The sequence below is a fragment of the Sturnira hondurensis genome, unplaced genomic scaffold (genome assembly GCF_014824575.4).
Source record: "Sturnira hondurensis isolate 20B ecotype Veracruz unplaced genomic scaffold, ASM1482457v3 Scaffold0020579, whole genome shotgun sequence".
NCBI lineage: Eukaryota > Metazoa > Chordata > Mammalia > Chiroptera > Phyllostomidae > Sturnira > Sturnira hondurensis.
In genome coordinates, this window is record NW_028093210.1 from 3968026 (window position 1) to 3981874 (window position 13849).

A 13849-nucleotide genomic window follows, 5' to 3' on the forward strand; every position below is an offset into this window, starting at 1 on the left:
TGACCTCCCCCCTTGCCCCACCCCAAATCCCTCTCCAAAATTCCTCAGTGTGCAAGGCTCACTCAACAGAACAAAAACCCAACTAAATCCAGGCAGTTGAACAAACCATACCTCTGCTCTCCTGCAGCCACACCCCTTAGGCCTTGAACCCCTCCCCAAAATTTGAAGGGAGACTCTCAGCTGCTGGGGTATGGGGGTACCAGTGGAAGGATGGCTTGGGGAGGCTTAGAGGAAGGACTTGCTGGTGGGCTGGTTTAGAACGGGTCTCTGTCCCCAGGAGGACCAGAGCCTCAGGCATGGCTACTGTTTCAGGGCTCCCATGTGACCCGCTGGCCTGGCATCTACCTGCTCCAGTGGCAAATGCATACACCCCCTGGCAATGTTGTAGAGGATGTCCTGACAGCCCTGCACAGCCCTGGCACCAGGTGCAAACTCCTCTACTACTACGAGGTGCTGGCTTCTGAGGAATTCAGGTAGGAGGGCCTGGGAGAGGGGCCTGGACAGAAAGGGCCCCCAAGCAGAAAGGGGCATTGCATTCACTTCCCCTGCTTGCTTCTGAGCTTCTCCCTGGGTGGGGCCCTAGAATTGCTAGAACTTTCTAGTGGTTCAGCACCTAAGCATGAGAAATTACACGCTGTGTCCAAACTCTGCCGCAGCTAAAGAACCATCCCCTAAAATGAAACCATGGACAGAAGCCCAACATACTAGATTGATTGTTGGGGGGAGTCTGAGGTCCTGCTATTTGGACCTCCCCTTACATCTAGAATTCCATGAAACAGCCTTTGGACTGTTCTAGAACTGTCTAGAATAGTGCCTCACAGACAATTCTTTCCAAGTGATGCTTTCAGAGAGACAGGGAAATACAATAGTTAAGACTTCCAGCACTTTCTGATTGCTGTGTGACCTTAGGGGAGTCACTTTACCTCTGGGGAAGGAAACAGATATCTAGGTGCAGGAAGCACAGAGAGTTCCAAGCAAGATGAATCCAAGGAGGCCCACACCAAAGACATACTGTCATTAAAATGGCAAAAGGTAAAAATATGAGACAGTCTTGAAGGCAGCAAGAGGTAAACAACTATTCATATATAAGGAAAACCCCTTAAGGCTATCGGCTGATTTCTCAGCAGAAACTTTATAGGTCAAAAAAAAAAAAATGACAGGATGTATTTAAAGTGCTGAAATAAAGAAAACTACCACCTAGAATACTCTAGCTGGCAAGGTGATCATTCAGGGTTAAAGAGGAGATAAAGAGATAAAAACTGAAAGAGTTTATCACCACTAAACTGGCTTTATAAGAAATGTTAAAGTGTCTTCTTTAGCCAGAAAAGAAAAGGCCATAATAACCAGAAATAAAAACATATCGTGAAAGAAAAATATCTCACAGGTAATGGCAGATATAGAATAAAGAAAGCAAATCAGCCACTTAAGAAATTAGTATGAAGGTTAAAAGACAAAAGTAGCAAAATTAACTATAACTACAATAGTTGGGAATACTCATTATATACAAAAACAAAAAGATCTCAAACATCAAAAACAAAGTGTGGAGTTGGGGAGTAAAAATGTAATATCAATGATATTACTTTCAGAGTAATATCAATTGATATATATGAACCTCATGGTAACCACAAACCAAAAACCTGTGAAAAATACACAAAAAATATAGATAAAGGAACCTAAACAAAACACTAAAAGAATCCAGCCAACAGAAAGGAAAGAGATCAAGAGAAGAAGGAAGGAACCAAGAGGAGTACAAAAACAACTAGACAGCAATGAACAAAATGTCAGTAAAAACACAACTATCGACAATTACTTTAAATGTAAATGGACTAAATGTTCTTATCAAAAGGCACAGGGTGGCAGAATGGATAAAAAACAAGACCCATCTGTATGTTGTTTACAGGAGACTCACTTCAGGTCAAAAGACATGCATAGGCTGAAAGTGAAGGGAGATATTCCCTGAAAACAGAAATTAAAAGAAAGCTTGGGAGGCAATACTGATCTCAGACAAAATAGATTTAAAAACAAGGACTAAAAATAGACAAAGAAGGGCATTAGATGATGATAAAGGGGTCAATCAAAGAAGAGGCTGTAACAATCGCAAATATTTATTTACTCACCCAACACAGGACCATCTAAATATATAAGGCAAATATTAACAGACACAAAGGGAGAAACTGACAGTAATAGTAGGGTACTTTAATATCCTTTTTACATCAATAGATCATTCAGATGGAAAATCAATAAAGAAACAATTGCCTTAAACATCACATTAGACCAGACTGACTTAATCAATAATTACAGAATATTTCACCCAAACACTGCAGAATACCCATGATTTTCAAGTGTAAATGGAACAGTCACCAAGACTGATTACATATTAGGCCACAAAATAGGTCCCAAAAGATTCAAGAAGATTAAAATTATATCAAGCATCTTTTCTGACCATAGTGATATGAAACTAGAAATTAACTACAGGAAGAAAACTGGAAAAAACAAAAACATGTGGAGACTAAACAACATTTTACTAAACAACCAATGGATCAAAGAGGAAATCGAACAGGAAATAAAAGATATCTGGACACAAATGAGAATGAAAGCTCAGCTTCCCATAACCTATGGGATGCATCACAAATAGTTCTAAGAGGGAAGGTCATGCTACACAGGCTTACCTTGAGAAACAAGAAAAGTCCCAAGTAAACACCTAACCTTACACCTAAGGAATCTAGGAAAAGGACAAACAAAATTCAAAGTCAGTAGAAGGAAGGAAACAATAAAGGTCAGAGTAGAAATAAACAAAATAGGGACAAAATTTAAAAAATAATGGAGAAGATCAGTGAAAGAGCTGGTTCTTTGAAAAGATATACAAAATTAAAAAAAGCTTTAGCCAGATTTATCAAGAAAAAAGAAAGAGAGCCCAAATAAATAAAGTCATAAAAGTTACAACCAACCCAAAAGAAATACAAAGGATCACTCAAGAATGTTATGAACAATTATATTGGACAACTTAAAAGAAATGGATAAACTTCTAGAAACATACAACCTTCCAAGACTGAACCAGGAATAAACAGAAAATCTGAATAGACCAATTACTTGCAACAGAATATAAGCAGTAATAAAAATAACTCCCAACAAACAAAAGACCAGGACCAGATGGCTTCACAGGTGAATTCTATCAAACATTTAAAGAAATAATACTTATTCTTCTCAAACTGTTTAAAACAATTGAAGAGGAAGACCAGCATTACCTTGATACCAAAACTAGAAAAGATACTACAAAAAAGAAAATTACAAGATGATATTTCTGATGACATAGATGCAAAAATTTTTAACAAAATATTAAGAAACCAAATTCAACAATACATTAAAATGATCATACACCATGATCAAGTGGGATTTATTCCAGGGATGCAAGGATGGTTTGATATCCACAAACCAATCAACATGATACAACACATCAATAAAACCAAGGATAAAAGTCATGTGATCACCTCAATACATGCAGAAAAAGCATTTGTGAAAATTCAACGTCTATTTATAACACAAACTCTCAGCAAAGTGAGTATAGAGGGAATATAGCCCAACATAGTACAGGCTATATATAACAAACCCACAGCCTATATCATATTAAATGGTGAAGAGCAGAAGGCCTTTTGTCTAAGACTAGAGACAAGGATGCCGCACTCTCACCACTTGTATTCAATATAGTATTGCAAGTCCTAGCCATAGCAAGACAAGATGGAGAAATAAAAGGCATCTGAATTAAAAAGTAAAACTGTCACTATTTGCAGATGACACGATAGTATATATAAAATTCCCTAAAGACTTCACGAAAAACTATTAGAACGAATAAGTGAATTCAGTAAAGTTGCAGATAAAAATTAACATACAAAAAAATCTACTGTGTTTCTATACACAATAATGAATGATCAGAAGAAGAAATTAAGAAAACTACTCCATTTACAATTGCATCAAAGAGCATAAAATACCTAGGACTAAATTTAACCAAGGAGGTGAAAGACCTGCACTCTGAAAACTATGAGACACTAGAAAAAAAACTGAAGAGGACACAAATAAATGAAAGGATATGTCATGCTCATGGATTGGGGATTAGTATTGTTAAAATAGCCACACTAACTAAAGCAACGTGAACATTCAAGGCACACCCCAATCAAAATACCTTCTCATACATTCATACCTTCTCATACCAATCAAATACATTCTTCTCATAACTAGAACAAATAATCCTGAAATTTATATGGAGTCACAAAAACTCCAAATAGCCAGAGCAATCTGGAGAAAGAAGAACAAAGATGGAGGTTGCCATGCTCTCTGACTTAGAACTATACTAAAGGCTATAGTAATCAAAAGAGTATGGTACTGGCACAAAAAATAGAAACATAGAACAATGGAACAGAATAGAAAAAATAAACCCTTGCTTATATGGTCAATTAATCTATGACAAAGGAGGTAAGAATATATAATGAAGAAATGACAGTCCCTTCAATAAGTGATATTGGGAAAACTGGACAGACACATGAAAAAAAGTGAAACTGGACTGCTCTCTTACACTGTGTACAAAAAACCCCCCACTCAAAATGTATTAAAAACTTAAATATAAGACCTGAGATCATAAAACTAGAAGACAACATAGGCAGTAAACTCTGACATTGGTCTAGCAATATCTTTTTGGATATGTCACCTCCACAAGAGAAAAAAAGCAAAAAGAAGCAAATGGCACTACATCAAACTAAAAACGATGCTTTAAATTCCTTACCATGGAGTCAAACTCAGGCCCCAGGAGGGTGTTACATCTGGAGCCATGTCCTGGGCATAGCTCCAAGGATCCTAGGGGCAGGAGTGGCCCAGTTTGAGACATACTGGCCAGCATCTTTTCTCTAAATAGAATCTCCATGGTGTGGCAGAGGGCTGGTGATCCCCTCTTTGGGAGGTTGCCTCTTTTGGCCAGAGCAACTCTGACATGTAGACACAGGTATCTGGGGGCTGCTGCCTTACCAGGGAAGGTGTGGGTGGAGGAGTGGGCTGGATACTGTTCACCAGCCTGTCTGGTCAGTGTGGAGGAACCTAGAGGCCCCGCCCCTCATTATCCTCCTGAGAGAACCAGTTCAAGGGCTGTTTCCTGGGCACTCTCAGTGGGCAGGTGCAGGGCTGCAGGGCTGGGTCCTGAGGGATCGGGGACCAGACAGAAAAGGTGTGTTGTCATGGAGCAAGAGACCACACAATCACACCTGTGTGTCATTATGCAGAGTGATGGCCGCCATGAAGGTATCCCAGACTGAGATCTTTATCCGAGGTCCAACGGCCAAGAGGTGCTAGGGTTCCTAACGCAGGGTGCTGTCGTAGTACAGAGCCCCCTGGGCCTGGCACGGGGGCAGGGCTTGTGGGGTGTCTGGGAAGTGACGTTGGAGTTGAGATTGAGGGGGTGTGCCCACAAATCGTCTGTGGGACTTGTCAGAAGGCAGCCCCAGAGTGTGTGCTCCAACGAGCCCCAGAAAACCGTGGTGCTGTGCCATCCCTGGACCACACCATAGCCAGGCCCTAAAGCCACACTGTCCGACCCAATAGCCACAGGTAGCACTTTCAACTTCGCTATTAGAATTTCATAAAATTAAAAATTCTGTTCCTCAGTCTCAATAGCCACATTTGGAGTGCCCAGTAGCCCCAGGTGGCCAATGGCTGCTGTGGTGGACAGAACAGATATGTGTCCATCATCACAGAAAGTTCTGGATGGCCCTACTCTGAAGTTTGTGGTGGGAGTTAACTGGAAAAAGTGGGTAGGAGAGAAAGGCTTCTGGCGGGAGGCACAGAGACGAAAATGCTTGAGACGGGGGAGGTGTGTGTCCGAGGAGCTGAGAGGAGGCGGAGGGTGAGGCTGGAGTGGAAATGGTGGCTCTCTAGGCTGCGGGACGCCCTCTGGGCCGTGCCAGGTCCCCAGTTTAGGGAAGCTTCTGAGTGGTTTGAGGCAGGTTGGGCTCTGCTTGGGGATGTGGGGTGCAGGGAAATGGGTGGAGCTTTGTTTCTCATCTTGGCCTCACCTGCTTTCCCCTCTGCACTTGCCCTTTGTGCGGGGGGGAGGATGTTTACCAGCCTTGTTGGAGAGAGCCCTGGGGCCTCATCTGCAGTGTCACCAGCTTTTCCACCGATGTGTGCGAGCCCCAGGGCTGTGTCTCCACCAGAAGGTAATATTTATGCTGCGCCTTTCCTCCCCAGGGGCTCCATGTCCAGCCTGGAATCCTGCACCAGCCATTTCTCCCAGCTGAGTGCTGCTACCTCTTCCTCCTGCTCTGGCCAGTCCCACAGCAGCTCCCTGGTCTCCAGATAGCCAGACTGGGCACCGAGGGGGAAGCCCACTCGCCTACCGTGTCCTCAAGTGTCTACAACCAGAAGCCAGCCTGCTGCATGACCAGAGACCATGGGGCCTGCTGCCCTGGTCTGGATGCTGCCAAAGTTGGGATGTCTGCAGCTGACAGCAAAGATTCAGCTTGTGGTCTGTGTGTGGTGGGAGCCTCTAAGTCAGAACCAACTCCTTTGGACTTTGTGTAACAGAAAGCCAGGGAGTGGGTGGACCACCTTCAGATCTGCCTGGTCTGGGGGTTCAGGGATATCATGAGGCTCAGCCCCCTCCTTTACTTCTGCCTCTGCTTTCCCCAGGATGGCCTCCTTCCTCCTCAGGTGCCTTTCCCATTGCCACGAGGCTCCTTCCCTCTTTCCTCCTAGCTCAGCTCCAGAAGACAACTTCCTTCTTCCAAAGTTCTTCCAACCTCCCAGAACTGAGTCTAATCAGCCTGCCTGGGTTCCATCCTGGTCCCTGAACCAATCACAGTTGCCCAGGAAATGGAGAACACTGATTGGCCAGTAGGGTCTTATGCCCACTCTGGATTAATTACTGTGTGGGAGCAGGGTGCAGTGTTGTCCAGCACGGACCACATGCTTGTCCCTGGAGCCAACCACATGGCCTAAAAAGCACAAGGGGCCTCTAGGAATATTGGGGTCCCCCAAGGAGAAGGAGGAAAGAATACTGGGCAGGCAGAAGTGACAAATGTTCATCATAGCATCTGATTCCATGCTTTGCTTTATGTCCCAAGATGGGTACTGTGAACAGTTATATGAGTTACAGACTTCGCTTTTTGTGGGCAGCAGCCCACCCTGGACTTGAAACCGACTCTCCTAGTGCTTGGCTGGGGAGGTCTAGCCCCGACCATCCTCAGCTTGAAGAGGGGGGGGGAGGCACAGGGTTTCTGCTAAGTTTCAGGCCGTGGTGAGGCGGCTCTAGCTGTTGTTACACTCATCTGGAGCTCCCTTTCTGTCCTGGGTGCTCTTTAATTATGACTTTTTTGTTGTAAGTTATAGAGATCCACATAAAAATGGTCCGGGAGGGCTTGCTGCACATCGAGCTGGACCCAGGGTCTCAATCTGCCATCAGGACTACTGGTGGGGTGGAGGCTGTGACTTCAGTGTGTCCCCCCGGGTTACCTGTGACCCCTGGAACCAGCTCCAGTATTGACAAACTCCCTGATTCCCCGCGTGGGTGCGTTGCGTGTCCTTGGGGCCTGAGGACATTTCTCTTTTCCTTTCCTGGGCCTCCAAAAAAGACAACAGGTCAGAGGTCACTCTGGCCTGCCTTTAGTGGTTTTATTTTTTGCCTAGAGAGTGATTTAAAAATTGGGGCATTTCATCCAGAAATCCGGATTGATGGCTTCCCTTGGGCATTTGGGAGTGTTGGCAAAATAGACCACTATGGTCACAGGAAGGTAGCAAACATAGCTGTTACCCTGGATGGGGCCATGGCAGGCCCCGCCCCTCTCTACAGACCCACCCCTAGCCCACGCCACTCGCTTGCCCTGTCTGCCTGGGACAGACCTCACTGAAATGGCTTAGCAGGCAGCCTGGGCTCCAGTCTGGGGCCTAGAGGACCAGCAATGCTTTTACCCTGTAACCTTGCTTACAGTTGGAGGTGGTCTCTGGCCAACATCCAGACTCACAGGGCCCTGCCCAATAGGTGGGTTTAGAACCCTGGGGATCATTGCTTCCCTGCAGGCTTGGCATGGTGGGGCAGCTTAGAGCAAGGTTACTTCCATACCAACCTCAACCCCAAACCCGGAGCTGAGGAAAGGAGACATCCTTCTTCCCGCACACGGGAGCCTCGTCCACCTCTGTAGTTTTCCACTTGCTTCTCAGGTACAGGAGCAAAATCCAGAACTGCATTCTGCATGAAGGTGTGTGTGTGTGCACATATGAGGGAGATAGAGGGAGATTGGAGACATTCTCAAAAGGAATTGCTCCCATGTGACCAGCCATTTATCACTGAGAGCAAGTTGCAATACTGTTAACTATCTTTAGGTGAATTTCTAGCTTGCCTCTAAAAACTACGTGTTATCCTAGAAGCATTTTGGAGTAAGCTGCCCTAGCACTCCCTACACACTTATTGTCTAAGACTAGCACCCAGTGAAGGAGGGAGAAGCCTTTCCTTGACTTGGAGTGAGAAGCGGCTTCTGATAACTGGAACCTGGGTCAGCTGATTCCAGAGACAAGGGCCTGCCATCGGCGGCCCAGCTTTCACGGGAGGAACAAGGGGCCCCAGGCCCAGTCAGACCTCCCCTTCAGAGCTCCCCCGCTCTCTCTCAGCTTCACCCAGGCCCCTTGGCTCTGCATCTCTTTGCACACCAGCCTCATCCTTTCCTCTGTCTGATGGGAAGGGCTACCAGCAACCCCTAGTCTACAACCACAGGGCTTGCCATCGCTAAGTCTGAGAGAGGCGCTCTTTCCACTCCAAGTTCCACGGAAAGCTTGGACGGGCCCTGCACGAGTGACATGCTCACTCCTGTGGATGTACTGGCCAAGGGGGTGGAGGCTCTGTGATTGACATTCCCTCCAGGCGTGACAGTGTTGCGGGGGAGAACCAGTCACCAAGGACAAGGGGAGCTGGGCCAGAGAAGCAACGGATGGCCACAGTGGGGTCTACCATGGTTCTCCTGAGCTGAAGGTCTCTAGGGCCTATGCTGGAACATGTCAATCAGTATGCTGTCTTCTTACCTTTGTGAGACTAGGAATTAAAAATCCGCGGAAGGGCTGCTAAACTCTTGATATCTAAATTTCCCTGGACCCCAGGGCTGGAAGCTCCTTGGCTTGGCTTTTTCCTCTAGCTTGTTCATTAACCTGTTGTGACCAGGACAGAAACAACAACTCAGGACTGAAGGTCCTCAACAAGACCTGCCCAGGCCCTGGGTTTAGGAACCTGGGTTTTAAAATGTAGACAGAGCGGGGTCCGATCCTAGCTGTGTAACCTCTTCGTGCCTCCGTTCCCTCATCTTTGAAATGGGGACCGCAGTGCCTACCTCGCTTACTGGGTCAGAGTGGGGCGAAGTGAGGAGTAGCTCAGTACCCAGCTCCTAGAAAGTCAGCGGCTGTTCCAATTATTTACTGCTTCTCACTCAAAGGCCACAGATCCTTCCCGAGGATGCCTATCACCGTTTTTCATGGGACAGAAGGCTCAGTGCTGGGTGCGGCCAGAGAAAAGTGGGTGTCAAGATATTATTTGCCTCTGACTTTCCCTTTCAGAAGATGCGTGTGTTTTCTGGCAAATCCACTCACCCGGAGCAGCACGGTTTGGAGTGGTGTCTCTTTCACTCACTCATCTAGAATGTTCTCTCCACAGGTTAAAATAAGGGGAGTGTGAGACTTTTTTCCTACCCCGTGCTCCCTGGGATTTCTGCCCCGTAACATGAATTGTTCAATGAGAACAGTGCAATTCTTTCCCACATTCAGTCTGTTTCAGCCAGTGAAATGTGGGGTTTTTTGTTGCCCTGATCATTTGCTCCCTCCAGAAGCATTAAATATTTTAGATTTGGACATACCTCTACTGTCTCCTTCCTAAAACCCTGTTGATTTCCCTTGGCTTGTTCAAGAAATACACAGCTGCCACTTCTAAGACTCTAGAACCTTCTCAACAAGGGTTATATCACCCTCAAGGGTTGCAAATTGGCCCTTGGGGGGAGGGGGTAAATTTTTAATATATTATGCACAGGCGTATTAGTCCCCTAAGGACGCCGTAAGAAATTACCACAAACTAGATTCTCTTCCCACTCTAGAGGCCAGAAGTCTGAAATCGAAGTGCCAGCAGGCCCTAGGAGAGGGTCCTGCCTGCCTCTTCCAGCTCCTGGTGGCTCCTGTTGTTCCTCCGCTGGTGGGTGCATCGCCCCCATCTCCACCTCTGTCTTCCCCTGGCCCTCTCCCCTGTGTCTCCTCTTCCTGTCAGGACACCAGTCACTGAATGTAAGGCACCCCCCACCCAGTATGATTTCATCTTGAGATCCTTAACTAATTACATGCGCAAAGATCCTACTTCCAAGTAAAGCCACCTTGGGAGGTTCTGGGTGGACATGGGTTTGGGGCCACACTGTCCAACACACTGCATGTGCATGTAGCACACGAGCAGATACATGTGCAGTTTATTCATGGTGTCAAATGCAGATCCCTGGAGCCCACTCACCCACCGCTGCTGACTCGGAATCTTGGGGACAGGTTCCTGGATTCTACTTGCCAGGTATCCAGGTGAAGGGGAGGGCCCCACTGCCCTGTCCCCTGGGTTTTTACCCAAGTCCCAGCATTGCATCTGAGAATGGCCACAGTCCTGATGTCAGGAGGGATTCCACTGTTTTGAAGCAGGAGGCCAAGGATTGTCACTGGGGGAGCAAAGAAGAGGAGGTTCCTTTGCGTGGCAGCATTAAGGCCACCTGTCTATACCAGCTGTTGTTACCCAGCCCTGCCCAACACCTCTGAGGGAGAGGAAGCGGCCCTTGCCCACCCTGGTAGGGTGAATTCACTCTTTCCCTGCATTCACTCTTTCCCTGTGACCTTCCCATGGATTTCTCTGGGTCTGTGTGTGAGGACTCTCAAAGGAACAGCCAGCTGACTCATGGTGTGCCTGCGGTTGAGAAAGAGAGCTCCCTGGTGCAGGCGATCTGGTCACTGCTGACGTCTGTCTCCACAGAATCACCACCTCAGAGCCTCTTGGGATTTGGGTCTGGAGAACATGCCAGGGCTCCCTGTGGCCCAGAGGCTGCCTCTGGGACCAATTCTCCTCCGAGGAGAGGGCTTGCATCCAAGGCAGACCTCTGGGGCCTCTGTGGAGGGGGGTCTCAGGGCACTGGTGTGGGAGTTCAGGCAGGGCCTGGAAGGAGCTGGAAAGAGCCAGAAGGAAAGGTGCTGGGTAGCTCTCAGGGATGTCAAAGGTGATTGTGCTTTCAAACCTCACCCCAGCCCACTCTCCCTCCCCTCCCTTCAGTGCCTCCCCAGCACAAGGCGCTTCTGAGGAACGTGGGCCCACAGAAAGCACAATTTTAAACCTCTGACTTTCTGGAGCTGAGATTTTTCTGAGATGGACCCCTTTGAGTCCTGTTGAAAGCCGTGGTATCATGCTTGAATTGTTTCCACTGCCCGCCCATTGGCTCCGGAATTGGAACTTTTTTCTGGAGTCTTCACTGATGCTCAAGTTTTGTAAAGAAAATGCCAACAGCTGAGATATATGCCACCATGGTCACTGCCCAGCACACTGCACTCTCGGGGTTCCCAGTCAGCCCGTCAGGACTCGGGGTCTGCACTCCATCCTAGCTGTGCTGTAACTAGATCGCGTTCCTCCCCAGCCCGCGGTCCTGAAGCCTCACAACTTTAGCTCTTGCAGGTTTGTGTCACATGTGCCCCCTCCCCCATCACCAAAGGTAGGTATTGGAATCTTGGACACTTTTTTGCCTCCTGGTCCATGTGCCATCTAAGCCCTGCAAATGCCCAAGTCCAAAGTGTACCTCTTCTGGAATGACACATTAGAGTGTCAGACTCTCTGGGTTGCCAGAGACCCCAAAACCTAACACAATCTGCCTCAAGCAAGCCTGGGTGTTCACTGGTTCACATAATTGGCAACTCCCAAGAATGACACTGGCTTCAGGTATAGCTGAATCTAGGGGCTCAAATGATAGCCCCTTTCTCTCTTGGTGCAATTCTCCATGTTGGCTCCTGGTTCCAGGAGAAAGAAGTTCCAGGATGGGCTGTGACTAGCCAACTGGGACATATGCCTATCTCCGAACCATTCGCCGATGCCACCTGGATTGCGGGGAGGGCATGGTGCCATCCAGACCACAAGGATGGAGAATGGGGAAGAGGTAGTGCCCAAAGCAACTTGATGGAGGCTTGTGGTTACGGCTCTTTATGTCCTGCCCACCTCCCCTGGACAGTCTTATTACCACAAAGGGCATCTGGATGCAAAAAACTTCAAATTTTTTTGAGGTGATGGGTATTATTTATTATTTTTTTCTTCAGTGGCTACCTCGAGTATACTGGGCTCCTGTGTAGAGCAGGCTGAAGTGCCAGGGACTTAACCTCCAGGAGCAGCCCTCAAGCGCGTTGGTGGATGAACATGCCAGCTTCCCCCATCCCCCATCCCCTGCCTGTAGGTGGCGCAGGTGTCCTCTACTCTCCCAGAGGCCCCAGTGGGGTGAGCCTGGCTGCCAACAGTGGGAAGCTGGTCAGTAATGTACCATGTACAGACTGCCTTACCTTCTCCCCTCACTTCCCTGTCTCCCATCCAGGGATTCTTGGGGTTACCTTGCAAATAAACCACCTGCCCTCACATCCTTGTCTCAAGTTCTGCTGGGAGGACCTGGCCTCAGATGGGGCAGACACTAAGAGGTACTGGATGGCGGCAAAAGTAATAGATACCCCTACAACACAAGGGGGGTGGTGGTGAATGTGTCCCCATTGCTGGACCAGGGACCCCTCTGGCATGCCACCAGCCCATGTCAGGTACTTCCCTGACGCTGAAGTCCAGCAAGCCCACGCAGAGAACTATAGACCTGCAATTTCTCACCCAGCTCTCGGCACAGCCGGGGACAGGTAGGGAGGCCCTCTGCAGGGGCAGGAGCTTTCAGGACGACTTTCCACAGCCTGTTGCCTCAGAGCCTCCGGGGTGCTCCATGTACATTCCTGGACCCCTCTGATCCTGACACTGAGTCAGTGGGTCTGGGACAGGGTCCAGAAATCTGCAGTCCTGGAACATTCCTGGGGAATACGTTCTGCCCTGCAGCCAGGCTCGGGAACTGCGCCTTAGGAACATGCCAGTGATCCTAAGGCGCCTGGGAACTTGTTTGAGCTCTTGCCACTACGTCCTACCCTCGAATATCAAATTGGACAGAGGCTGCTTGGTGCATTAAAAGAAACCAATATACAAAATGAACCTTCCAGGTGGAGGTGAAATGCAAGCTGCTAAGCAGTGTGATACTTATTCATGGGGTGGCTGCCAGGCACTTAGTGAAGACCCTTCGCAGCCACAAGTTACAAACTCTGATACTCATGAGGCGAGGAGGCAGCAGGTGAGGGGAGCCCGCTGCTGGGGCTGCGATGAGCTGGACAGGGGCCAGGCTGGGGGCTGCAGATTCTCAGCTCCGGCAAGCTGTTGCCTCGTGAGGGCACCAGCTGGGGTCACTAGCTCTCTCTTCAAAGAGAAACCAGAAACCTGGAGTTGTTCATTTCTTTTAAACACTGGTAACTAATTTAAATTCTTTTAAAATACAGTGTGTGCTAAACCTTTTCCATTCAAAGTGTGGTCAGGGAAGCCTTGGTACCACCTGGGAGCTTCTTAAACTCTTCAGCCCCCACCAGAATCTGCATTTTAATAAGATCTTCAGATGACTCGTGTACCCATTAAAGTGAGAAGCCCCGAGATAAACAGACCACATCAGGGAGCTGGAGGTGCTCTGGGCTGCCTGCTCATGACTCCTGACCCAGGTAACACAGCTCCACCTGTTAAGACCCAGGAGTGACCTGAAGTCCAAAACTCAGC

General features: G+C 47.8%; 1 protein-coding gene across 2 annotated transcripts in view; it reads left to right on the plus strand.

The window, feature by feature from the left end:
* Window positions 1-7609, plus strand: part of SEC14L5 (SEC14 like lipid binding 5) — a 45652-nt gene extending 38043 nt beyond the window's left edge. For both annotated transcript variants that reach the window (XM_037029902.1, XM_037029904.1), the window contains 2 exons: window positions 313-473; window positions 6229-7609. In XM_037029902.1, the coding sequence (XP_036885797.1) occupies window positions 313-473; window positions 6229-6340 (273 nt within the window). In that variant the 3' untranslated portion in view covers window positions 6341-7609. The remainder of the gene's footprint in view (window positions 1-312; window positions 474-6228) is intronic.
* Window positions 7610-13849: the final 6240 nt, after the last annotated feature.